The sequence below is a fragment of the Eubalaena glacialis genome, chromosome 13, assembly GCF_028564815.1.
Source record: "Eubalaena glacialis isolate mEubGla1 chromosome 13, mEubGla1.1.hap2.+ XY, whole genome shotgun sequence".
In the NCBI taxonomy this organism is placed as follows: domain Eukaryota; kingdom Metazoa; phylum Chordata; class Mammalia; order Artiodactyla; family Balaenidae; genus Eubalaena; species Eubalaena glacialis.
The window spans coordinates 55,786,621-55,814,617 of record NC_083728.1 but is presented as its reverse complement, the minus strand read 5'-3'; the positions used below and the strand labels follow the sequence as shown (position 1 = coordinate 55,814,617).

Here is a 27,997-nt window from a genome sequence, read left to right as displayed (position 1 = left end):
AATAAAACTGAATACCAGACACAAGACTTCCAGAATCATGGAGTGAAGAGCTTGGCAAATAAATCCTCTCCTCCAAAAATAACAGTAAAATGAGGCAAAGTTGTCAAAAGCACCCATTTCAGGACGCTGGAACCAGACTGAAGGCACACCTTGAATAAAGAAGCACTGATTTAAGAAACATTATTGAGCCGTGGGTTGGAACAGCGGGCGTCTGGGGCCTTTCACCTTGGGCTGCTCCCATGCTCACCCTCCATCAGCCGGGTACCACAATGGGTGAGATTAGAAAGCAGCAGCTTCCTGCCAGGGGGGCTGAAAACAGGAGTGATCTCCGGGGCAGACCAAGGGGAGGCCAACTTTGGAGCAAGCTCCAGGGTGAGATACACATAGGGAGACGGGCCAGCAAGTGAGACACCCTAGTTGGTTCTGATAAGACCCCACATATTCCGGGCAGTCTGAAGGCTTCACCCACCATCAGGAGAGACGAGAGATGGCCCTTGCTCTCTCCACATCTATGAGGACAAAGTCATCACCAGAAAAGAAAGCTGTGTGTGGGAATTCACTGAAGGCCCAGAGGTTAGAACCCCATGCTTCCACTGCAGGGGGCATGGGTTCGATCCCTGGTCAGGGAACTAAGATCCCGCAAGCCGTGTGGCATGGCCAAAAAAATAAAATAAAATGGGGCTAATAATCTAAAAAAAGAAAGAAGGAAAGAAGGAAAGAAAGAAAGGGAAGAAAGGGAGGGAGGGAAAGCTATGTTCAATATCCCTCACTAATAACAGACACAAACTAGCAAACTGGACCCAGCAACCTGAAGAAGTGATTGTACAACATGATCTAGTGGGTTCTACCTCAGGAACGCAAGGTTGATTTAACATCTGAAAATCAAGGTGATATGCCAGGTTCACAGAATAAAGGACAAAAACCACACAGTTGTCTCACAGACAGAGAAAAAGCATTTGACAAAACCCGACACCTTTTCATGATAAAAACCCAAACAGATAAAAGACATCTACAAAAAGCCTACAGCTATTAGCACACTTACTGCTGAAACAAGTAATGTTTTATTCCCAAGATTGGGAGGAGGCTACCTGCTCTCACCTCATCTGTTCGACATTGTACTGGAGATTCGAGCAATGAAATCAGGCAAGAAAAAGAAATAAAAGGGAAGGAAGAAGTAAAACCGTCTATCTCTTTTTTTTTTTTTTGCATATTGCATGATTCTGTAGGTAGGAAATTCTAAATACACACATACACCCCTACTAGTCTAGTTAATGAGTTCAAGGCCACAATTTAAAAGGTCCATATAATAACCGGCAGTGTTTCTATAAACTACCAAAGGGAACTTGAAAATTAAATTCACACAACAATTCCTATCACAAGAGCATCAAAGAGAACATTCAGTGGTGGGGGAGGGGTGGATTGGGAGTTTGGGGTTAGCAGACACAAACTATTATGTATAGGATGGATAAACAACAAGGTCCTACTGCATAGCACAGGGAACTATATTCAATATCCTGGGATAAACCATAGTGGAAAGAATATGAAAAAGAATATATATATGTACAACTGACTCATTTTGCTGTAAAGCAGAAATTAACACAACATTGTAAATCAACTATACTTCAATAAAATTTAAAAATATGCTTAGATAAAAGTACTCAAAAAAAAAAAGAGAACATTTTGGAATAAATTTAACAAAAGAAGTGCAGGACTTGCCCACTGAACACTGTAAAACATTGTTCAGAGAAATTAAAGATCTAAACAAATGGAGACATACCCCCTATACGGGGACTGCAAGGTTGGATACTGTTACGATGCAACTCTACCCAAACTAATTTATAGATTCTACACAATTTCTGTTAAAACCCAAGAAGCCTTTTTTACAGAAATTGACAAGCTGCTCCTAAAATTTTATAAAAATGCCAAGGACCCAAAGAGCTAAAACGATGTTGAGGAGAAATAAAGGAACAGAGTTGGAAGACTTCCGTCTGTGGAGCTGTGGATATCAAGACGATGCGGCACTGGTGTAAGGATGCAGAAGGACAGAACACAACTGACGGTTGAATGCGTTTCAGCAAAGGCGCCAGGCCACTCAGTGGGGGAAGGACCACGTTCCCGACACTGTCGACATGCACGCCTCCCACCCCCAGACTCATGGGAGCTCTGCAGCGTCAGTGCCAAGAGCAGGGAGGTGCCCCTGTGCCTCTGAGCCGGTCCTGCTGGGAGGGAGGCATGTGTGACCGTTTCTAGAAATCCTGCCACTTGCTTCCACCAAACACTCTACACAAAAACGACCTCAAAATGGATCACAGACCTAAATGGCAGAGCGAGAACTCTAAAGCTTCTCGAAGAAAAAACAGGAGAAAATCTTCATGACCTTAAATTAGGCAAAGAGTTCTTAGACACCAAAAGCACAATCCATGCTAAAAAAATGATACGTTTGACTTCATTAAAATTTCAAACTTTTGTGCTTCAGCAGACAGACACCCTACAGAAAATAAAAAGACAAGCCCCAGATGGGTCACAAATATTCCCAAATCACATATGTGATGAAAGACTTGTACCTGGAACATATAAAGAACTTAAAAAATTTTTATTGACATACAGTTGATTTACAATGTTGTGTTAAAAGAACTTTTATAACTCAATAATAAAACAATCATATTTTTAAGTGAGCAGAAGATTTGAATAGACATTCACCAAAGATGACGTAAGAATGACTAATAGCCCACGTGAACATCATTAGTCACCAGGGAAACACAAACTATAAACGCAATTAGGTACCACTTCACACCCATTAGGAAGGCTACACTAAAAAAGACAGAGATATCCCTGGTGGTGCAGTGGTTAAGAATCCACCTGCCAATGCAGGGGACATGGGTTCAAGCCCTGGTCCGGGAGGATCGCACATGCCGCGGAGCAACTGGGCCTGTGCACCACAACTACTGAAACCTGCATGCCTGGAGCCCATGCTCTACAACAAGAGAAGCCACCGCAATGAGAAGCCTGCGCGCCGCGGCGAGGAGTGGCCCTCGCTCACCGCAACTAGAGAAAGCCCTTGCGCAGCAACAAAGACCCAATGCAGCCAAAAACAAACAAACAAATTAATTAATTAAAAAAAAAAAGATAATGACAAGTGTTGGCTAGGATGTGGAGAAGCCAGAATCCTCTCCCACACAGCCAGTGGGGACATGAAACGGTGCAGCTGCTGGGGAAGGCCTGGCAGTGACAGGAGTCAAACACAAACTACCACGAGGTTCAAGAGTTCTGCTCCTGGCAACCTACCCAAGAGAAATAAGACATATGTCCACACAAAGATTTGTACACAAATATTCACAGCAGTGTTAATCATAACAGTCAAAAACTGAAAACAAGGGCTTCCCTGGTGGCGCAGTGGTTGAGAATCTGCCTGCCAATGCAGGGGACACGGGTTCGAGCCCTGGTCTGGGAAGATCCCACATGCCGCGGAGCAACTAGGCCCGTGAGCCACAACTACTGAGCCTGCGCGTCTGGAGCCTGTGCTCCACAACAAGAGAGGCCGCGATAGTGAGAGGCCCGCGCACCGCGATGAAGAGTGGCCCCCGCTTGCCGCAACTGGAGAAAGCCCTCACACAGAAACGAAGACCCAACACATCAATCAATCAATCAATCAATCAATCAATCAATCAATCAATAAATAAATAAATAAATAAATAAATAAATAAATAAATAAATAAATAAAATTTTAAAAACTGAAAACGATGCAAATGTTCACCAACTGGTCAATGGACGAATACTCTGGTCTGTCCACACAAAGGAACACGCTACCACATGGATGAACTCACGTAAGTGAGAGAGGCCACAGATGCATCTTACGTGATTTCATTTACATGAAACGTCCAGGAACAGCAAGTGTATAGAGACGGGAAGCCCACTGGCAGCTCCAGGGCTGGAGGCAGGGCTGGGGCCTGCGGGTAAGGAATCGTGTAGGGATGATGGATGTGCTAAACACTGGATTGTGGTGACAGCTGCACAGGTGCTCAAGTCTTTTTTTTTTTTTTTAAACAAGTTTATTATTATTTTTAATAATAGTTCTTTAATTAATTAATTAATTTATTTATTTTTGGCTGCGTCGGGTCTTAGTTGCGGCTCTCTAGTTGAGGTGCGCAAGCTCAGTAGCTGTGGCTCGTGGGCTTAGTTGTCCCGCGGCATGTGGGATCTTAGTTCCCTGACCAGGGATTGAACCCGCGTCCCCTGCATTGTAAGGCAGATTCTTTACCACTGGACCACCAGGGAAGTCCCAGTGCTCAAGTCTTAAACTGACTAAGAATCATCGAATCGTATACTCAAAGCAAGTGAATATTATGATACATAAATTATATCTCAATTAAGCTGCCAAAAATAAACACAAACAGGTATTACTTCACCCTCTCAAAATTAGGCACCAAATTCTGAACAAAATTGACCATCAGTGGGGCTTAAACAAGAAATTCCCCTTATTCCACCAGAGAGGGCTTCAAGTCTGTGCAAAGAAACATTGCGAGGCTGTCGGCACCCACGCCCGCTAATACGGGGACAACTCCCAAGAGGCAGGGAAGTGCCCAGAGGAAAGCTGACTCAGCAGCTCCCATAAAGGCCAAGATTTTACGAGAGAGAAATCAAGTGTGCTCGACTGCGGTGGGGCGGACTGGAAACTCGGCTGGCGCACGTCAGGGAGACCCAGCCACAAATCTGCTGCCTGGTTTTCACATTTAGAACGGCCTTCACTACATCTATTCTGCCAGTTGCTCTGTTTTACTAATGTTCTTTTAATTCAGAAAAGTAACCAAATGGGCCACTTTCCTTTCCTGACCCCCCCTCCCGTCCTTCCTGAGGATGCTCCTGTTTCCCTGAGAGGCGGCCCCCGGCCCCCAGACTCCAGGGGACCCGGGGACACTCTGGGCGCCCCTGCCCCACAAGCCGCCCGCACCTGCTGCCTCGTAATCGATCCTCCACACCCCCTGTGACGCCGGCCGGTCTGGACATGGGATGATGAAGGAAACCACGAACACCACAAAAAGGCAGACGAACAGCGAAAGAAAAAAGGCCACCATCCGGCACCGGGAGAGGCGGGACCGCGGGGGCGGCTTCACGCTGGTTTCCTTTCCCGCTCGGTTTCCCAGATGCTCCTGCACCTTCCTGTTCTCGTTCTTCAGCGGGTAGATCTCGGCTTCTAAGTCCTTGCAGTCCGTCATCCTGTGCACACCCCCAAGCTCACCTCTTGGCCACTGTGGTGGCGACACAGGAGAGGCGGTCAGGAGCCCCAGGGGCGGCTGTGACCGTGGCCCATCAGCCCAAGAAAGGGTGTCACCGACTCCACTGGAGAAGGCCTCTAACTCAGAAGGGCAGTGGGCGCACAGAGGCAGCAAGCAGGACGGGTTTCCCTCTACGCTCCGCAGCTCCTGCCTGCTGACCCGGGCAGGCCGGCCGGGCTAGACTACGGCAGAGCACGCATTAAACATTAACTATTAACTGAGGCACCTCTGACCGGCCTCCCGCCCCGAGTCGGGGTCAGCCCCCCAGGGAGGGGGCTGCACTTACTCACCGGGTGACCCAAGCGAGCTGCGAGGTCTGACGGCACCTGTGTCGTTCCCTGTGAAAGGAAAACAACAGTGTTTACAAGACTCTGAGGGTTAAAGCAGTAAATGCACAGAAGCACTTATAACAGTATCTGACACACAGTGAGCACTCAAGCTAATTATTATTGGTAACAAGATAAAGTCACGCCGGGGGTTGGGGGGATGGAGGACGACCTCCCTCCTTCCTGCCCCTCCTGCTGGCAGCACTGGGCGTGTCGGGGAGGAAACCTGGGGCGGCCACCTCGGAAAATAAGACGGAAAACACTTCTGAAGTTGAACCACAGAGTGGGCCTGACAGCTGGAAACCTCCATCACCAAGCTTTGTGCTCTTCATCGTGCGAGAAAGAAACAAACTTCTGCCTGGCATAAGGCAAGATATTTGTTATTTTGGTCCTTTTTAAACAGCCAAACCAGTGTCCTAACTAACACAAATTATATTGAGAGGCTGCAAGGGATCAAAGGGTCTGAGTGGGTTATAAGCCTCATCTACCCGAGAAGGAGGCTGTGCCAGTGGTTAAAACCAGGACAGCGGGAAGGGCTCCCGCTGGGAAGGGGTGGGTTAGGGAGGCGGGAAGAGACAACAGAATGCTGGTTTTCTGTATAAACATCTTACCTTCTGACTTTAACTGTTTTTCTCTATTATTTAATAAAAATAATTCATTTAAAAGCCTGTGTACACAGCCACTAGAGCAGCTTTAGTAATAAAATGTAAAATGGCAGGGGTGGGTGAGGAGGTGGAGACCCTGGGAAACACAGTCGTGCACAGCGGCGAGGAGGAAACACGGCAGCCGCTGTAGAAACGGCCTGGCGGTTCCTCAGACGATCAAACACGGAGCAACTGTCCGACCCAGCAGCTCCACTCCTAGGTGTCTTTCCAGGAGACCTGAGAACAGGGACTTACACAAACACCTGTACACAAATGCTCTGAGCTTCACTGTTCAGAATAACCCCAGTATCCATCAACAGGTGATGGATAAACAGAATGGGGTCTGCCCACACTGTGGACTATTACACAGCCATGAAAAGGAGTGAAGCTCTGACACAGGCGATAGCATGGACGAACCTCAAAAACATGATGCTTGGTGAGATTATACAGACACAGAAGGTCACGTATCGTATGACTCCATTTATACGAAATGTCCAGAACAGGCAGATCCCTGGAGGCAGAAAGTAGATGAGTGGGTGCCAGGGGCTGGGGGAGGGGGCTGGGGGGAATGCTAATAGGTGAGCCTTCCTTCTGGGATGGTAACAATGGCTGCAAAACCCCACGCGTGTACTAAATGTCAGTAATGGTAAAGTTCATGTTGTGTGTATGTTACCACAATTTAAAAAGAAAACCAAACAAACCTCTGTGCCTCCCCCTAGTGCTGAGACATGAGTTTTAACATCCTGAAGTCAGAAAAGGTGAGCCTGTCAAGGTAATGAGCTGGACACAGGAAATCAAACAAAGACTCATGACCAGGGGCCTCCTCAAGCCCAAGCATCTTACCCGTGGGGCGGGAGGTGGGGGCCCGTCTGGGACGGATGGGAAAGAGCCGGCAGCAGAGCCTGGATCTACCTGGCGCATCCAGCCTCTGTGGTCCCAGCGAGGGGTGTGTGAAATATTTAACACGCGTAGATTCTTTTCGCAAAGGAAAGAAAACTGAATGAGAGACCAGAATGCTAAAATTATTGATTTTAAAAGCTCTATCTATAAAGTTCTCTTTCGTAAGAGCTTTAGAACGTTGGGCCAGAAACTCAAGCTCTCTCAACCACGGCTGTGCAAGCACGAGGGCACCTGCTCAAAATGACAACCACTCACATTCCACCTACAACCCTGTTTCCCAGACCTCGTTCGCGGCTGGCACACCTGGAGACCAGGTCTGGACAGGGAATCCGCTTTTACAAACGCAGGTGCATGTGGGGATTGCAAAGTGCTGGTGAAATGCAACCAGGCAGTCTGTGAACGCGGGGGGGTGAGCACAGAGGTCCCTCCCGAGCCATGATCCTCACCTTGGGCACATTCACCACCCGATCAAATCAGCCTGTCTGGGTGGGGCCGGGCAGGAGGTGACTCCCAGGTCCAGCCACAGGAAAAAGCGCTGGCCCAAGCGTCTGCCCTTTTGCTGTGGTCACCCCACTCTCACCATCACATGGCTAGATTCTTCCTGCCTCCTGCCCTGCCATGGAGACACCACCTCCCCATTGCCAGCCTGGAGGAAAGCAAAGCAAAGGGAGGAAGAGCCCCTTCCCTCCATCCAGCTGCCTGGGGGTTCTTGTCCTTGGAGTTCTCGGCAAGCTTAGTAAAGTAAACCCCAATGCCGACCCCAAGCTAGTAAGTTAAACCACTCCTTTTCCTAATCAGTCTTTGACTTCCTAAGCTAAGAAACAAGACAGTGCAAAACAGTTACTGATGTAGTTTGGTTTTTTTTTTTTAAGTCAGCAATAAATTTATGTGATATAACGTGTGAAAGATATAAAAGCATAACTGCCCTTCCCCTTGTAGCCCCCAGGCTCAAGAGGAGAAGCGTGGTACTAGTTTCTTTCTTTTTTTTTTTTTTTAAACATCTTTATTGAAGTATAATTGCTTTACAATGGTGTGTTAGCTTCTGCTTTATAACAAAGTGAATCAGTTATACATATACATATGTTCCCATATCTCTTCCCTCTTGCATCTCCCTCCCTCCCACCCTCCCTATCCCACCCCTCTAGGTGGTCACAAAGCACCGAGCTGATCTCCCTGTGCTATGCGGCTGCTTCCCACTAGCTATCTATTTTACATTTGGTAGTGTATATATGTCCATGACACTCTCTCACCCTGTCACATCTCACCCCTCCCCCTCCCCATATCCTCAAGTCCATTCTCTAGTAGGTCTGTGTCTTTATTCCCATCTTGCCACTAGGTTCTTCATGACCTTTTTTTTTTCCCTTAGATTCCATATATATGTGTTAGCATACTGTATTTCTTTTTCTCTTTCTGACTTACTTCACTCTGTATGACAGACTCTAACTCCATCCACCTCATTACAAACACCTCCATTTCATTTCTTTTTATGGCTGAGTAATATTCCATTGTATATATGTGCCACATCTTCTTTATCCATTCATCCGATGATGGACACCTAGGTTGCTTCCATGTCCTGGCTATTGTAAACAGAGCTGCAATGAATATTTTGGTACATGACTCTTTCTGAATTATGGTTTTCTCAGGGTATATGCCCAGTAGTGGGTCGTATGGTAGTTCTATTTTTAGTTTTTTAAGGAACCTCCATACTGTTCTCCATAGTGGCTGTATCAATTTACATTCCCACCAACAGTGCAAGAGTGTTCCCTTTTCTCCACACCCTCTCCAGCATTTATTGTTTCTAGATTTTTTGATGATGGCCATTCTGACCGGTGTGAGATGATACCTCATTGTAGTTTTGATTTGCATTTCTCTAATGATTAATGATGTTGAGCATTCTTTCATGTGTCTGTTGGCAATCTGTATATCTTCTTTGGAGAAATGTCTATTTAGGTCTTCTGCCCATTTTTGGATTGGGTTGTTTGTTTTTTTGTTATTGAGCTGCATGAGCTGCTTGTAAATCTTGGAGATTAATCCTTTGTCAGTTGCTTCATTTGCAAATATTTTCTCCCATTCTGAGGGTTGTCTTTTGGTCTTGTTTATGGTTTCCTTTGCTGTGCAAAAGCTTTTAAGTTTCATTAGGTCCCATTTGTTTATTTTTGTTTTTATTTCCATTTCTCTAGGACCTGGGTTGGTACTAGTTTCTTACGGCTCCCTCCAGAAATATTCTGTGCACTGAAAACCATAAAGTGTGTTTTAAAATGTGAGTAGAACAATCGAGTTATAAACCTGACCTCTGAAAATTAAAGGAAATATGAGCCCAAACTATTCTCTAGTCCCTGCTACACAGGTTTCCTTGCTAAGTCAGACCAATGGTGCATCACGGAGGGAACACAAGGAATGCTGTTGGTCCCCCAGTGAGGGCGGAGAGAAACCCCTCCCCATGCTGCCACCCATCTGGATGTAGAAGCAGAAAGGGAAACTCTCTCCAAACGGTCCTTAGCAACACAGCTGGGGAGTCAGGTCAGCACCTACGGTCTGGCCAAGCCCGCGTGCAGGGGAGGACAAAATAAGACCCATCACAGACCTGATGGAGGATGGGCAGAGGCTTCAGGAGGCCAGCCCCCTCTGCAGGGGCCAAGGCAGTCCCGCGAGACCAGCACCCCGTGGGCTGACCTGGTCCAGGGCCATGTTGCGATAAACATCCCTGCAGGAACCACCTTTTTTTTTTTTTTTTTTTAATTAATTAATTAATTTATTTATTTATGGCTGTGTTGGGTCTTCGTTTCTGTGCGAGGGCTTTCTCTAGTTGCGGCGAGTGGGGGCCACTCTTCATCGCAGTGCGCGGGCCTCTCACTGTCGTGGCCTCTCTTGTTGCGGAGCACAGGCTCCAGACGCGCAGGCTCAGTAGTTGTGGCTCACGGGCCCAGCCGCTCCGCGGCATGTGGGATCCTCCCAGACCAGGGCTCGAACCCGTGTCCCCTGCATTGGCAGGCAGATTCTCAACCACTGCGCCACCAGGGAAGCCCCAGGAACCACCTTTTTAACCAGCAGACATTGGCTTCTAAAACTGTGAATGAGCCACTAAGACATCTGTTGAGGTCCTAAACTGATCTGAGATCAAAAAGAATTTGTGAGAAACTCGTTTAAAATCGCCAATGAGGGGACTTCCCTGGTGGTGCAGCGGTTAAGAATCCGCCTGCCAATGCAGGGGACACAGGTTTGAGCCCTGGTCTGGGAAGATCCCACATGCCACAGAGCAAGTAAGCCCGTGTGTCACGACTACTGAGGCTGCGTTCTAGAGCCCACGAGCCACAACTACTGAGCCTGTGTGCCACAACTACTGAAGCCCATGCGCCTGGAGCCTGTCCTCCACAACAAGAGAAGCCACCGCAATGAGAAGCCCGCGCACTGCAACGAAGAGTAGCCCCTGCTCGCTGCAACTAGAGAAAGCCTGCGCGCAGCAATGAAGACCCAACGCAGCCATAAATAAATAAACAAATAAATTTACAAAAATAATAAAATAAAATCGCCAATGGGATCCCCACCTCAATCTTAGCTTAGTATTTTATTTGTAGCTTGAATCATTTAATTCTCATGAGCATATTAGTTTGAGAATGTTTTTCTAAGTTTTATACCCTATAAATGAAGACCTAAAAAATTACTCATTATATAAAATGAAACATAGCCAACGTGCAAGATTCATTTTCACTTACCTAATAAATCACTTTCAACAAATACGTTAATATTTTAAGGAATAATGATTTCCAGTCATTCAAAAACTAAAAATCAAATGTTCTGTGCCAGGAATTGTAAGTGTGCCTTTCTAAGATCATTTTTGTGTGTCATTATTTTTATTCTGGAAGTTTTAACTAATCAAAGTGGTGGTTCAAAATAAAATATGGAAAATTTAGGAGCGTATTGATTCTGTTCCTGTAACAGAATTTCATGGGAGTACTTCCCTGGTGGTCCAGTGGGTAAGACTGCACTCCCAATGCAGGGGGCCTGGGTTCGATCCCTGGTCGGGGAAGTTCCACGTGCCATGTGGTGCAGCCAGAAAAGTAAATAAATAAAATAAATAATAATGATGTCTCTTGGCCAGTTTGACTTTTAAAAATATATTTATTTATTTATTTGGCTGCGCGGGCTCTTCATTGCGGCATGCAGGATCTTTAGCTGTGGCATGCGGGAATCTTTTAATTGTGGCATGCGGGATCTAGTTCCCTGACCAAGGATTGAACCCGCGCCCCCTGCATTGGGAGCACGGAGTCTTAACCACTGGACCACCAGGGAATTCCCCATTTTGACTTTTTAACACATGGCATCTTTACTAAGTGCACTGGAACGTCTGTCGTTGGCAGAACTCGTGCAGTAACTTGTGATGATAAGTCACTGGACCCATGATAAACACTGCAAATAGCGCACATTACAGCCACTGTGGAAAACAGTGTGGAGGTTCCTCAGAAGACTAAAATAGAATTACCATATGATCCAGCAATCCCACTCCTGGGTATATACCCAGACAAAACTATAATTCAAAAAGATACAGGGAATGGGGCTTCCCTGGTGGCACAGTGGTTAAGAATCCACCTGTCAATGCAGGGGACACGGGTTCGAGCCCTGGTCCGGGAAGATCCCACATGCCGTGGAGCAACTAAGCCCGTGTGCCACGACTGAGCCTGCGCTCTAGAGCCCGCGAGCCACAACTACTGAAGCCCGTGCGCCTAGAGCCCAGGCTCCGCAACAAGAGAAGCCACCGCAATGAGAAGCCTGCACACCGCAAGGAAGAGTAGCCCCCACTCGCCGCAACTAGAGAAGGCCCACGTGCAGCAATGAAGACCCAATGCAGCCAAAAATAAAATAAATAAAATAACTTTATTAAAAAAAAAAAGATACAGGGAATTCCCTGATGGCTCAGTGGTTAGGACTCAGCGCTTTCACTGCGGTGGCCTGGGTTCAATCCCTGGTTGGGGAACTAAGATCCTGCCAGCTGTGCGGTGAGGCCAAAAAAAAAAAAAAAAGATACATGCACCCCAATGTTCATAGCAATGCTATTTACAATAGCCAAGACATGGAAACAACCTAAATGTCCATTGACAGATGAATGGATAAAGAAAATGCAGTACATATATATAATGGAATACCACTCAGCCATAAAAATGAATGAAATGATGCCATATGCAGTAACATGGATGCAACTAGAGATTATCATACTAAGTGAAGTAAGTCAGAAAGAGAAAGACAAATACCATATGATATCACTTATATGTGGAATCTAAAATATAACGCAAATGAACCTACCTATGAAACAGAAACAGAATCACAGAGGAAGACTGGTGATTGTCAAGGGGGAGGGGGTTGGAGGAGGGATGGATTGGGAGTTTGGGGTCAGCACATGTAAGCTTTTATATATAGACTGGATAAACAACAAAGTCTCACTGTATAGCACACAGAACTATAGTCAATATCCTATAATAAACCATAATGGAAAATAATATTAAAAAAGGCATATATATATATATGTATAACTGAATCACTTTGCTGTACAGCAGAAATTAACACGTTATAAATCAACTATACTTATGTTAGCTATAAAATCATAAAGAGAACATCTTGTCAAGCTCCAGAATCTACACATACTTTTAGGCCATAAGAGTTCAGAGTTTTATTCATAACTTTGTAAAATGCTATTTATGTATGAAACAAAGCAAGAAAACATATTGAGAGGGGTTATGTTTACAGAATACTTCTTCAAGGTGTTACTTTTCTTAAACGTACATGCATACTTAAGTAATATTTAAGGAAGTCAAGCAAAGTAATAGTACAATTCCACTGTTGTGTACGTTGTCAGTGACAAAAATAAAAATGCTTTGGTGGTTAAAAAAGAGAAAGAGAGAGAGAGATTAGCACCAACATAAAAGAACCCTAAATGCATGTACGTAAGGTACAGGATGGCAAGAAAGAGCAGATTTTGAACCTGGGTTCGGTAGTGAGCTCTGCCTCTGGATTGTGGCTTTCCTCAGTTTCTTTTTCCTATTAGGTTGTGGGGAAGGTTCAGGTAGTGTATGTAAAGCTGGGGGCTCAGTGTGCTGGGGGGGCGCGGGGGGGGACTCCCTCCATCATTGTCACCACCCTCTCCCTGTGCTGCTCCTTTTCTTTCCAGACACAGAGACCTCAGGCATCTCACCAGCACCCTCTTTTCCTGTTAAGCGTTTCAAGCCTGGAGCTGCCCAAGGAGTTGAGGGTCTATATTTGAGATCCTGAGAACCTGAACTTCACTAAGGAACACAGTCTCTTTGCACTGAAGGGTCCCAAGTCCTCCAGTGAAGTCCCATGACCTCCTACCCCTCCGTAAGGGGGCTTCACAAAGCCTGGGTCCTACACCACTGGCAGCACACAAGACAATTTAGGTGGTGCCAGGTGAACATTTTTATTTCTAGTTATCTCTGTATTTTTTCACGGATGTCTTTCCGTTTATGGTGACAGTGGTCTTAGACTTCCGGTAACTGATAAAGGTTCTTTCCTTAACTGTTTATTTTGAAGTTACTGATTTATAGGAAGTTGCGAAGATCATACCGAGAGGCCCCGTCTCAGCCTTCCTCAGCGGTTACAGCACAACTGCAGAACCGTATCAAAACCAGGAGATCGACGTCGTAGTTCTATGCCATGGTGTTCCCTGTGTAGATTCATGTATATCAAGATACAGAACTATATTCCATCACCACAAAGAGCCACACCCACCATCCCTCTCCTCCGGCAACCACCAACCTGTTCTTCATTTCTAAAATTTTGTCATTTGGGGAATGTTATGGAAATGGAATAACATAGTATGTGAACTTTGAAATTGGCTTTTTTCACTCAACACAGTGCCCTTGAGGTCCCTCTGTGTTGCTGCTGTATGAATACAGTTGATTCCTTGTATTGCTGAGTAGTCGTCCCTCAGTATCCACAGATGCTCAAGTCCCTTACATCAAATGGGATGCACATAACCCGACACACACACCCCTCGCCGTACACCTTAAATCATCTCTAGATAACCTGTAATACCCAGTACACTGTAAATGCTATGTAAACAGTTGCCAGTGTGCATTGAACTCAAGTTTCGCTTTTTGGAACTTTCTGGATTTTTCCGCCTGGAATACTTTCAATCTGCAGCTGGTTGAATTCACGGATGGGGAACAGGGGATACAGACAGCCAACTCAGTTTTTAAAGAAATGGCAGCTTTGTAGTTTGTTGCTCACATATGTAGGATTGCTGTATTTTCTGTGTGGCTCAGCCTTTTTATCATTGCACAATGCCCCCCGTCCCTAAGTAATTCTCGCTCTAAAGCCTATCTGACATTAATAGTTCTTCTTATCTTCTCTTAATGTTTGCATGGTATATCTTTTTCCATCCTTTTATTTTCAATCTACCTATATCATATATTTGAAGTAGGTTTTTTTTAGACAGCACAGGGATCATTTTTTTTTCTTTTGGCAGTGCCACACGGCTTGCAGGATCTTAGTTCCCCAACCAGGGATCGAACCTGGGCCACGGCACTGAAAGCACTGAGTCCTAATCACTGGACTGACAGGGAAGTCCCTGGATCATGTTTTTTTTTTTTCAAATCCTCTCTGCAAATCTGTATTTTCAGACCACTTACTTTTAAGGAAATTATCCATATATTAGGCCTTTATTCTGCCTTTTGTTGTTTGTTCTCTGTTTTTTGTTTCTCACTTTTGTTCTTCCTGACTTCCTGTGGATTACTTTATGAATAAGGGAAACATTATTTACAATTCCAGTTTTATTTATCTAGGTGCTTTAGCGTGTTTCGCTGCAGATTTTTAGTGGTTGATCTGGACATTATTAGACACACCTAACTTATCACAGTCTCCTGCTGTCAGCATTTTCCTAGTTCCAGTGAAGTGTAGAGACCTCACATCCCTGCTTTAAGCCTTTACCAGTCTGTGTGTAATAGAATTGTGTTAAATATCTCCTCTACATACATCTACACATCAGTGTTATATTTTTGCTTCATTCATCAAACATAATTTAGAAAACTCAAGAGAATGAAAGTCTATTACATTTACTCATATTTTTGCTTTTTCTGTTGTTCTTTCCTTCTTCCTAATGTTCCAAGAATCCTTCTCTTAACATTTCCTTTACCTTTCAAGAACCTCCTTCAGTCATTCTCTTAGAGCAGGTTTGCTGGCAACCAATTCATTTTCCTTCACATGATAATGTCTTTATTTCTCCATCATTCCTGATGAATAATTCCCCAGATATAGAATTCAGTGCTTGACATTTGATAGGTTCTTTTCTTTCAGCCCTTAAAAAACATGATGCCACTTCCTTCTGGCCTTCATGGTTTCCAGTGAGAAATCTGCAGTCCTTTGAATTGTTTTTCCCCATAACTCAAGATGTCAATCTCTCTTGCTGCTTCCAAATTTTTTTCTTTGTCTTTAGTTTTCAGAAGTTTAATTACAATGTGTCTTGGTGTGGGTTTCTTTGGGTTTATCCTGCTGAAGGCTTGCTCAGCTTCCTGAACCTGTAGGTTTACATCTTTTGCCAAGTGATGGATATTTTCAGCCATTATTTTGGTTTCTGGGGCAGCAGCACCGCTGTGAGAATCCGGGGTGGGAGAGCTACAGCCCAGGCCATGGGGACTCGGGACACGGCTCCCTCCTCCAGCTCTGTGCCCCCAGCCTCTCTGGTGTTTTCTCTTAAAGTGTATTTAACTAGAAAAAGTGAGTTAATTAAAGAAAAGTACTAAATAAAAATAACTGTATAGTTATGCTGCGAGTATGGCACAATCCTGAGTGGCACATGAATGAAGTGGGAACACTGCTTTCTTGGCCTTTTCCTGTCCCTTCTGGGGACACCTCCACTCCTGGAATATGGAGCCAAGCCCTACACGCTGCACAGTCCTGGTTACTAGGAATTTGCCATATTCTGAACTAAAATCTGCTCTCTTGTAACCGTCCCCTGATCCAGATTCTGTGCTTTGGAATAATATCTAATCCCTTTACCTACATGTAAGCCCTTCAAGTGTCTAAAGAGCATAAATGAAAAAACTGTGTTCGGGAGGTTGTCACCTGCTACCCCCACAGCTGTGGCCCCCATGACGGGTTGTAGACCCTCCGGTGTCCCTGAAAAGCCTAATCCTAACACTTCCCTGTGTCTAAGTCCACCTAAAACATCCTTCCCCTTCAAACCCTACCCACCCCTCAAGGCCCATGGAAAATGCCATCTTATTTATGAAGCCTTTTCTGGTTCTTCTAACCAAATGTGACCCAAAGCCAGTCTGGCTTTTTTTTTTCTTGTCAGTGGGGATACTTGTTTAAAAGGGAGGTCACAATTTAGGAATGATTCCCTAGCTAATCTAAGTCACCACAGGTGGTGGTGTGGTCTAGAGGAGGGGCTGGGACTGGAGACCCCCTCCCATCCGAGGCACCTGGGCATCTACCCAACCTCTCTACACCAGTCAACGTTCCTGTTTGCCAAAAACACTTTAGCTAGTGTAGGTAGAAAGAGAATTTGTTGGAAAGAGATTAGACAGTGCCCAGAATGGACGGGGAGACCAGAGTGTCAAACTCAGAAAACGGGTGGACGCCAGGGATGCGAGGTGGCTGAGGCTCCGTCAGGCCCATGGCCGTGGGGGCAGTCTGGTTCAGACACAGCTGCTGGCACCAGGCCCTGCCGCCCCTGGGCTTTCTCAGGGGGACCCTCCCAGGACAGGCTGGGACCCTTTCTCTCCCCTACACGCTCTCACCAGCTCCCTGGAGAAGTCTGGAGACAACACGAAGCACAAACTGGCCCCAAAGAAACACAGCTCTCAAACATAGAGAAGCAGAGGGGAAATGTCACACCTGGGCTTTCCCAGTCCTGCGAGTTGAGCCACGCAGACCCCAGGCCTCAGGGCACTGTACTGTGAGCAACACCAATGGCCACAGCCCTCACCTCGGGCAAAGCCTGACCTCACAGCGTTATTTTTATACTGGGGTCAGTAATAAAAAATTCCGAAAAGTGCAATACTGAATTCTGCTTTGTAACGTCTTTGAATATTTGACGGGCTTCATGCAGAAGGGTGGCAGCAAGACGAGGGCCAAAGGGCAGAAGCCACAGCAGCCATTTCAGCTCCTGCGAGGCAACAATGCCCTCCAGACGGAGGGTCCCAGCGCAGGGACGGCTCGGGACGCTCCAGCTCTGGTGTTTTCCGACTGGAGGTTGAAGCAGAACTGGTCCTAAGCTCTGCTCCCCATCATCCCTCTAAAAGCAAGGACTTCACTCACTGTTCCCGCAGAAATCAGAAATCACTGGCTCGCTTGCATTACTCTGAATAATTTCTTTTTTTTTTCCTTTTAATCATTAACAGAGTTCCAAGTTAAAGATACTTCATAACAAATAGGTGAAAGATACTGTGATCCTTCTCCAGGGAAGGTTTCTATTCTTCAGGAGAGAAAGCTGGGTAGGGAGGGCATACCCAGCATAACCAACTCAAGTAACAAAACTTTATTCACCTAAAAACAAACTGAGTTGGACAGAGGGAGAGATGATAACCTCTCTATTTGACTCCTCGAGAATCCTCCCCCTCAGCTGGGTCCCTAAGAGCAGGCGGTGGGACCGCAGTGCCGGGTGGGGCAGGGCAGTGAGGATGGGCCGTGTCAGGTGGGTTGGTCCACGTGCCAACTGTGCTGCTGGCTGCACAAACGTCCAAGTGTGATAGACTCTCACATCATCAGACACACAGACAAGGGAGCCCGTGTGAAAACTGGCGAAACAGGAATGGGGCAGGTCTGCGGCGCAGTGATCAGCACTGTGCCAACATCTAGCTCCCACCTCTGATACTGCGCTGGCCCCAGGGACGTCAACACCGGGCCCGGGGGAAAGCACTGCAAGCTTTTTGTAATATCTTGTGAGTCTATAATTAGTTCCAAAGAAACAGTTTAAAAAATAATAATAAAAAAACCCTTGAGGGGCTTCCCTGGTGGCACAGTGGTTGAGAATCCGCCTGCCAATGCAGGGGACATGGGTTCGAGTCCTGGTCCGGGAAGATCCCACATGCCACGGAGCAACTAAGCCCGTGTGCCACAACTACTGAGCCTGCACTCTAGAGCCCACGAGCCACAACTACTGAGCCCGTGTGCTCTGCAACAAGAGAAGCCACCGCAATGAGAAGCCCGCGCACCAAAACAAAGAGTAGCTCCTGCTCGCCGCAACTAGAGAAAGCCCACGCGCAGCAACGAAGACCTAACGCAGCCAAAAATAAATAAATAATAAATAAATAAATTTTTAAAATTAATTAAAAATAATTTAAAATTAATTAAAAACAAAAACAAAAACAAACTTTGAGCAAGGCAGGGGGGTCAGAGCTTCCCCAGAGCCCGGCGACACCTCAGGGCCGCCCGATCATGAAGCTTCTGCTCCAGAGGTGGGAACTGTTTCTGTTTTGTTCTGCTTGTTCTTGGCAGAACATCAACCACAGTGCAGTTCTACGAGGACATCCAAAAGAACGGCCAACCCCCAACCTGCCACTATTTCAAAATAATTACTGCCTTTCTGCAAACCCCCCACGGCAATCACTTCCCTTCCCACCGTGGGGAAAAGGTCCGTGTGGTTCCTTGCTGCTCGTGTACAGTGACGCCCGGGAACATGTACAGTACCACGCAGGTGCCCGAGGTCACGGAGGGCCCGGGAGCAGGGCCGCCCGGGCAGCAGGGGAGCGCGTGTGGGGACGGCGGGGCCCCAGCACCGCCAACACTGAGGACACGCCTGATCCTGAGCCCAGGTGTTGTGGCAGAAGGCTCACACCAAAGGCACACAAGCAGCTCAAGGTGCCAACCTGACCCCAGTAGACGCAAAGGGTTATCCCTAAGCCGAATCACTAAGTCTGTGAACTCCAGGCTTTTTTCCTTTTTATTTAAAATCGAAGCTGCTGTTGTTAAATTCCACATAAAGAAGTAAGAGAAACTTAAGAAGTCTTTTGCCTCTAATACAGCAATGAAGCAGCTGCAACCATAACCTAGAATAAAGCGCATCCCTGAAATCAGGTGTGTTTATTAGTTCTTCGTCAGCCAGCACAGAAAAGACCCATAGCCACCAGCCTATGGGCTCTAAGTAACAGGCCCACTGGAAAGACAGGCTTCTGGAAGTCCAACCTGGGCATAAAAACGCATATTTCTGTGTTAGCTAAACTCAACGTGAGAAGCCTGGAGAACAGGGGTCCGGGGGAACATCAGGGCAGCAGATCCTAAAGGAAACACAACGCACATTTGTACACATATACAGAAAATTAAAGGAACACTTCCCAGATACTGAAAAGGAATGAAGAAGTTTTCACTTAAAACAAAAGCTGTTAGGACACAACAAATGAAGAAAAGATAATAAAGGGAAAGCCCCTGAGGTTAAGAGACTTGTATCTTTACCTCATTTGCATCTAATGTCCTTTTCTGTCATTTCTAACCAGCTCGTGGTCTTAAGGACAGAAATCAGAAATTGGTTCACAGGATTTCCAGTCACTGACTGGGATTTTCTCCTGCCACTTCTGAGCTTCTGAAATGATGACTATGCAGTGCACTTTTTGACTTAAATGTCAAGTAAAACAAAACAAAAAAGAAATGAAGAAAAATGTGAGAGATGAGAAAGAAAATGTATCAATATGATACATATTAGGGTAAAAGATATGAGCCTAAGAATAACCTGCTTGAGATAAACATGCAATCCCTGTGTACAGCTTTTCAAAGGGCCACACACCTGCGGGTGTGTCTGCTCAAGGCCAAACCTGCCCTCCTGCCTGGTGGGGAAGGACAATAAAGCCCAGTAACAATTAACATTTGGAGGGGCAGGAATACGCAGTATTTGCATAAAGGGAATAACTCCTTTTTCTCCAAGAGTTCTTTCTCTGAGAACAGTTTACTGAGACAGAGAGAACAGAAAATTCAAAAATAAAAATGTCTCACTCTAACTTTTTTTTTTTAATTTTATTTATTTATTTATTTTTTATTTTTTATTTTTGGCTGCTTTGGGTCTTTGTTGCTGCGTGCGGGCTTTCCCTAGTTGCGGCGAGCTGGTGCTACTCTTCATTGCGGTGCGCGGGCTTCTCATTGCGGTGGCTTCTCTCGTTGCGGAGCACGGGCTCTAGAGCGCAGGCTCAGTAGTTGTGGCGCACGGGCTTAGTTGCTCCGCGGCAGGTGGGATCTTCCCGGACCAGGGCTTGAACCCGTGTCCCCTGCATTGGCAGGCGGATTCTTAACCACTGCGCCACCAGGGAAGCCCTCTAACTTTTTTTTGATGGATAAAGAAAGCATAAAGATTCTAACAGGTGAGACACTGAGAATAAATAAGCAATGATGCTGTAAAAAAAAAAAAAAAGATTCTAACAAGGGCAGGGACTTTGCTGGTGGCTCAGTGCATAAGAATCTGCCCGCCAGTGCAGGGCACATGGGTTCGATCCCTGGTCCAGGAAAATCCCACATGCCGCGGAGCAACTAACCCTGTGCGCCACAACTACTGAGCCTGCGCTCTAGAGCCCGCGAGCCACAAATACTGAGTCTGCATGCTGCAGCTACTGAAATCCACGCACCTAGAGCCCATGCTCCGCAACAAGAGAAGCCACCACATTGAGAAGCCCACGCACCGCAACGAAGAGTAGCCGCCGCTCGCCACAACTAGAGAAAGCCCGCGTGCAGCAATGAAGACCCAATGCAGCTAAAAATAAATAAAATTAAATCTTAAGAAAAAAAAAAAGATTCTAATAAGGGCAGAGGGAAAAGGGAAAATTGCTCCAACAAATAACTGACAATTCTACAGCTATTATGAAAGTAGGGGGTTTAACCTTTTTAAACTAAAATTTGGTAACTTTTTTTTTTGGGAGAAAAGATCACTTCAGGGAACTTTAATAAGAGATGCGCCCCCCCCCCCAATTTTTAAATTTTCAATTTTACAGAATTCTTTTTGGACAACGAATCAAAGAGATCAGACTTTGAAAATTAAGCACTTCCACTGGAAAGGTAGTTTGTATATTTTAAAAATTGGTTTAAACTAAGTAAAATTTTTTTCCAGTTTAAACTGGATGCCTTAAAATCTTAACTCTGGTTTTAGTTGAGAATTTTGAGAACTTGGTACCACAGTCAGCTCTGTGACAGAATCAGGAAGGAGTAGCCCACTTCTATTTGCCCAGACACAGGACACCTTCCTCCACTCACACAGGAATAGCTACTTCTCATATTACCTGGCCTCACTAGGGTGACAATTTCACAAAGTAGACATTATTTTAATCAAAGGTACCTGCAAATTAGAAAACACACAGAGAGAAAATACATTTAAATAGGCAGAGGACAGGCTTGGAGGAAACAGCAGATGAGCTTTTTAATTTTTTTATTATTTTTTAAATTTTTATTGGCGTGTAGTTGATTTACAATGTTGTACAGATGAGCTTTTTAAATGGAGAAAATATGTAAGGAATACTTAGGAAAAGACTCTGATTATAGATTAACTTTACTATCTAGCTTCACCAGTTAGTAACAGAAACTGAAAGGATTTTGTCACTGGATTAAACCATGAAAAGATAAGCTTACCACTCTCCGACTGCATACTGATATGGTCCAGGGTGACTCGAAGGTGCAGCTGAGAGTGGAGCAGATTTCTTTCTTTCCACTGGGGAGCTCTCAGCCCTAGTTCACACTCAGCGGGGTTACTTTACTAAAGGACAGAAATTACATTGGACAAAACATACTGCATCTTGTCATGTATCCACTGGGGATGTGTTTTATCTGCAAATTGCCTTTGTCCACTTGGCCCTGCTGTGATTTGACCAGTAAGGGATCCTGGTTTTCTTTTCTTTTCTTTTTTTTTTTGTCTGTGCCAGGCAGCTTATGGCATCTTAGTTCCCCGACCAGGGACTGAACTTGCACCCTCAGCAGTGAAAGCGCACAGTCCTAACCTCTGTACCACCAGGGAACTCCCAGGGATCCTGATTTTCAAGTCTTCCCTCGGGCTGGTCCCCCTGCCAGGAGGCCCTCTCAGTGCTCCGAGCCTCGGCTGGACTCGCATCAAGCCTATGTGAGCACCGCGGACCAGGAAGGCCACCTTCCACCTGGGAACTCAAACTTTTTCTTTCAAAGCACCCATAATACTCCTCCCACAGCCGCTGACCGAGAGCTATTTTAGGGCAGCAGGACTTCCCTGGTGCCAAACAAACGACAGACGCTTGGTAAGTGTCAGTTAAACTAAGTGTCAGTGAAACGGGGGAGAGAGCTTTTGGGAGCCATCCCTTGACAAGAAGGTGAGATAAGGCCCATCACGCTCTTCATTCAAGAGCTTGTGTGGATGCACAGACCTCATGACCTGTAATCACAAACCCATCTTATAGTGTGAGTGCTCAAATGCTCCCCAAAGCCAGCTGTGACATATACAAACAGTTTAGGAATGTCTTTTACATTAGGAGGCCTGTGTCCCGGCCCAGTGGCCCGAGTGTTCTGACAGCACTTCAACCAGAGGCATGTGAGAGATGCCCACAGAACCCAACTGGGCAGACTGGGTTTTCAGCTGAGCAAAGCAGAAGTCAGACAATGACGGCTACAGTGTTCAGTTGTTTACAGCAGAACAACTACTTCTTCTCTTCACCAAAAAATAATCTCAAGGCAGACAATAGACCCTTAATCATCTTTCAAATGAGAACAAATTTTAAGGTCATGCATGGTTCCCGGATAAAGGCAAGTGTTTCACAGGCAGGTCAGTGCTTAGGACCTGAACCTCAGCACACAGTTCCTCTCCTTCACGAGATGCAAAACTTTCAGAGTAATTGAGGGCGGCTCGCATACCACCTAAAAGGGAGTTACGGAGGAATGGCTATCAGAATTTCAGACAAGCAACTATTACACAGAACAAGTTTTGTAGGTTTGTCTGTAAAATAACACGGAGTAAGCTTTTTTCCTGCGTTCTAAGGAAGATTTAATTTCCTTTGATTCCCCCACAAATCAGTGTTTCTTCTTGTCCTTACATTAAGGACAGCAGAAGCTCTTAAGAAGATAAAGTATAATTCTTACTTGATCACTTTTGATCAACCCTATAAATAGGCCTTAACTTCAATTTACTTATTTACCTTTATTTTTTAAAAACCTGTTGTCACATAAATGTTTAAATATTCATGAAAGTAGAGACCACCAGCCCCATTCATCCACGACCCAGCTTCAACAATTACCAACACAAAGCCAACCTTTTCCATCTACAGACCACACTTCTCTCCCATGCCCCACCTCCAATTTCTTAAAAAATTTCCTCCAATTTTTAAAAAGTTAGAGATATGCCACTTGATCTCTCAATATCTGTTTCCTGGTTATTCATTTAGGAATCAGCATTCTTCTTCTTCTTTTTGGACACCACATCCAGACAACCTAAGCTCCATGAAGGATTTTACAAAGTCAGAGGGGGAACAAAACTCACTAAGTTTGTGGGTTTTCTAAAGACTGATTTCGGGTGAGGTACATAGTAAATTTTGAAACAACCACAAACCCTGCAGATTCTGACGTATCTCTTCAGTTGAACCCCTCCTTTCAACAGCCGCTACTTTAGATCGTATTTTTGTAACTTCTCACCTGGATTTCTGTAGCCCTCTCAAACCTTCCTGGATGCTGCAAGAGACATCTTTCTAATATTTCCTGATCATGTCATTCCCCTGCTTGAAACTCTTGACTGACACTTCATAACTTTAGAACAAAGCTCAGCCACCTGAGTTTGCCTGCAGGTCCTTCCACCACCTGGCTATCGTCTACCTCTAGTATCATGTCCTCCCAAACCCTACACCCAACGTCTGTTCCCCCGTCACAGGCTGACCTACCAGTAACTCCTGCTGGGCCTTCACAGCCCACTCAAACCAGACCCCCATCCACCCATCGCCCGCCACTGCTCCATACTCACTGAGCCACTGGTGAGACCTACCCCCAGATGGTGAGGAACTTCGGAGGGCATCACTTGTTTATTGCCTTTGTCATCACAGGACAAAGCATAGTGTGCGGCATAAAAAAAACATACACATTCACCTGTCTGAATAAATGTCCAATTCTTGCTATGCTCTGCTTGTAAACTTTTCTAATTGATTTGAAATAGATAGCATGTATCAGACATAGGGGTCAATTTGACTACCTGACATCCACTCCTTCTCTCTGTAACAGCACCTGGATTTTCTTTGGGTAAATCCACTTTCCCACAAGCTTAGTGTGGTTCTGGTAACTTTGGGGAGGGCTCCTTGCCCAGGGCTAGCTAACTAATCAGATTTACATGATTAGGACCCAACTGAATACTAGATCCGGAACTGCAACTGGAATTACAGGAATAGGCACTCTTTTCCCACAGGAGTGGTTTTAAAATATGTTCACAAGCTCTTTGATGTGCCTCCCTTCAAAGGTGAAGTCTTTAGTACCTAGTGATGCCAGCAAACAGAATGTGGCAGGAGCAGCAGCAAAATTCCAAAACTAGATCATAAAAACCATGGTGACTTCCACCATCCTCTCTCTCCTCTCTTACCGCTTGCTCCGAGGGAAGACAACGACATGTGAGGACGTGGTCTCTGTGGCTAGGAAATAAGGACTCCAGCCAACAGCCAGCCAGCAAGGAACTGAGGCCTTGAGTGAGTGGACTGTCTTGGAGTCAGACCCTCCGGTCCCAATCAAGACTTTAAATGACTGCGTCCCCAGCCAATATCTTGGGTGTAACCCCATAGAGTCCTTTGGGACTTCCCTGGCGGTCCAGTGGTTAAGACTCCACGCTCCCAATGCAGGGGACATGGGTTCGATCCCTGGTCGGGGAACTAAGATTTTGGATGCTGCGTGGAGCGGCAAAAAAAAAAAGAATCCCATGAGAGTCCTTGAACTATAATCACCTAAGTCACTCCTGAATTCCTGACCCACAGAAACTGGTAATACATGTTTCATGTTTTAATCCATTAAAACATCATTGATGTTGATTTGTTACGGAGCAGCAGATAACTAATACAAGCAGGTAGAGCACAGGCAGCAACCTGAGAAGAAGAAAGGCAACATAGAAACAGGTCAAAGAGAAAGTGTGTGAGAGGATGGTAGTAAGACCCCCACACTCCATCACTAAATCCTGATGATCTCATTTAAGCCCCTGGCCCCATCTATTTCTGGTCCCCTGGACTTTCCTAAGTGAAAGTTGGTGTAATGCCTCCAGAGGTTGAACTAGTTTTAATGGACGCTTGACACTTGAAGCCAAAAGCACTCCAATCCGTGCAACAAGGACTCAGAGAACTGGTAAAATGCCCCAATAAATGTCCACTTCATTGATAACAGGGTCATTTCCATTTCACTCTTTCCTGATCCGTATTCTCTCTTTAGCATGCTCCATATTTTGCTTATTTATCTTACTTATTATCTGTATTCTCCCGTAGAATTGAAGCTCCTTGAGGACAGGAATTCTGTCTTGATGAGTGCTATATGCCTGGCACCCAGCAGACACTCAGTACTTGCTGAGTTCATCTAAGCTGCTATAACTTCAGGCTCACAGGGAAAGTGCAGAGAGCAATGGAGCCATCTGGTTGAGGCTCAGAAGAACATTAGCAGCCTAGGGGTAGGTGAGCACATCACACAAGCTCCTCAGCTGAAATCACGGGGTTGCAAGTATTTGCACTTGTCTATACCCTGATAACCTACCAGTCAGCTCCCAGGCAATCAAGTCATGGGGGAGCTGAGAACTCTCACAGACTGACAGCGTTCTTCCTCGCTTTTAAACTCTGCTTTGCTTTTGCTCAGTAAAACAGGCTGTAGGGAGCAATCACCTCTATAGATGAGTAACCGTCAGCTGAGCTTTGGGTTACTGAGCCAGTCGTCAAACAGACGCCGTCCTAGAAAGAGGACATGCATATCTGACCCTGGCGAGAGGCAGCTCATGGACATACTGTTTTAGTATTAGTATATTTTTTAATTACTTCCAGGCAACCCGTGCAGCGATGGCCAGCTTGCCTCCTATGCAGCCAACGGGGGTGGGAAGGTTCCTAATGGGAGTTAAATCCTGTCTTTGGGGGAAAGTGGGGCTGAACTGAGCGCCACGGAAGCCCAGGCTGCGTCAGTCGGTCCTGCAAACCCGCTGCGCTGCCCGGCTCCCACCCACAGCGCGGCGCGGACAAGCGCGGACTCCAACGCTGGGCGGTGGGCGAGAGCACGGGCGGGCTCTTGGGGCTGGGGTCTCCCGGGGCCCCGCGCCGACGTGGAGAGACACGGCCCGGGAGGGAAGAGGTGGACCCGAGCGAGGCCCGCGGCGCGCACGCGCGAGCAGGAACAGGCCGCGCTACTCACCCGCCGCCGCGCCCTCCCGAGGCTGCCAGAGCTGCTGCCCGCGCCGCCACCAGGCTGCTCGGCCCCGCCCCCAGCGTCACTTCCGGTCGGGCGGGGCGGAAGCGCGCTCAGGCCCCGCCCCGCGGCCGGCTCGGTTGCTGAGCAACGCGGAAGGTAGTGCCAGCCCCGAGGATTGCCTTGCGGGTGCTGCCGGTCTGCTCCGGTTCCGCGGTTGTTAGCGCGTTCGAGCGTCTTTCATTAGTTTTACTTGCGTTGGCCCGACGTTTCCTCTTCCGGAAGTGCCTGTTCTGGTCGTTGGTCCAGGTTTCTGCTGAAAGGCTCGTCTTTTCGTGTTGTTTCGTGGCGCTCTGTATTGGATATTAAGTTTTTGTCGATGGTGTGTGTTGTAAATACCTCGGTTTGCGTCTCGTCTTTTCACTTTAATATAAAAAAAGTGCCAATATTTTATGGTAAGTGCTTTCTGTGTCTTGTTTAAGGAATCCTTTCCTACCCCCTTACTCTCCCACGTATTTTCCTAATGGTTTTTTAAAGTTTTGATTTTAACATTTAAGTCCTTAATTCAGTTTGGAGTAGCTTTAGTATGGGGTAAGAAGGTAACTTCATTTTTTTTTTCCATTCGGATAACCAGGAGTCCTAATGCCATTTATTGAGTTAGCCCCTCTTTCCCCAAACGATCTGGCATATTTTTTAAAAAACTCTGTATATGCATGAGTTTCTGTTGGGTTTTTAAAATTCAGCTCTAGGGGCTTCCCTGGTGGCGCAGTGGTTGAGAGTCTGCCTGCCAATGCAGGGGACACGGGTTCGAGCCCTGGTCTGGGAGGATCCCACATGCCACGGAGCGACTGGGCCCCTGAGCCGCAATTACTGAGCCTGCGCGTCTGGAGCCTGTGCTCCGCAACAAGAGAGGCCTCGATGGTGAGAGGCTCGCGCACCGTGATGAGGAGTGGCCCCCAGTTGCCACATCTAGAGAAAGCCCTCGCACAGAAACGAAGACCGAACACAGCCATAAATAAATAAATAAAAATTTTAAAAAAATAAATAAAATAAAATTCAGCTCTATTTTTTTAAAAAATAAATTTATTTATTTATTTTTGTCTGCATTGCTGCACGCGGGCTTTCTCTAGTTGTGTTGAGTGGGGGCTACTCTTCGTTGTGGTGCGCAGGCTTCTCACTGCGATGGCTTCTCTTGTTGCGGAGCATGGGCTCTAGGCACGCGGGCTTTAGAACGCAGGCCCAGTAGTTGTGGCGCACGGGCTTAGTTGCTCCGCGGCATGTGGGATCTTCCCGGACCAGGGCTCGAACCCGTGTCCTCTGCATTGGCAGGCGATTCTTAACCACTGCGCCACCAGGGAAGTCCTCAGCTTTATTATTGATAACTTTGTCCTAATGCTCACACAAGGTGTTCTGCTCAGATCAGGTTTCTTGTTAATTACCCCACAGTAATAGTAAGTATGAAACATCCCTCACACCCCCCACAGGCCTCCCCCAACCCAACCCATTGAGAACTGATGGAAATTTTTCCTTTGTGAGTGGACTGACACAACATCCCTAGGTGAGGGATTCAGAG

General features: G+C 46.2%; 1 protein-coding gene across 6 annotated transcripts in view; it reads right to left on the bottom strand.

Moving 5' to 3' along the window:
- FAM234A (family with sequence similarity 234 member A) overlaps nt 1-26,521 on the bottom strand; it is a 33,017-nt gene extending 6,496 nt beyond the window's left edge. For 2 of the 6 annotated variants that reach the window (XM_061208657.1, XM_061208658.1), the window contains exons 1-4: nt 13,717-13,778; nt 7,087-7,218; nt 5,564-5,611; nt 4,949-5,246 (exon numbers count right to left, since the gene is read on the bottom strand). In XM_061208657.1, coding sequence (XP_061064640.1) covers nt 4,949-5,246; nt 5,564-5,611; nt 7,087-7,164 — 424 coding nt within the window. In that variant the 5' untranslated portion in view covers nt 7,165-7,218; nt 13,717-13,778. Of the gene's footprint in view, nt 1-4,948; nt 5,456-5,563; nt 5,612-7,086; nt 7,219-13,716; nt 13,779-21,696; nt 21,760-26,430 lie in introns of those variants that run through there. The other 4 variants (XM_061208662.1, XM_061208659.1, XM_061208660.1 and 1 more) reach the window with 4 other exon arrangements.
- Nucleotides 26,522-27,997: the final 1,476 nt, after the last annotated feature.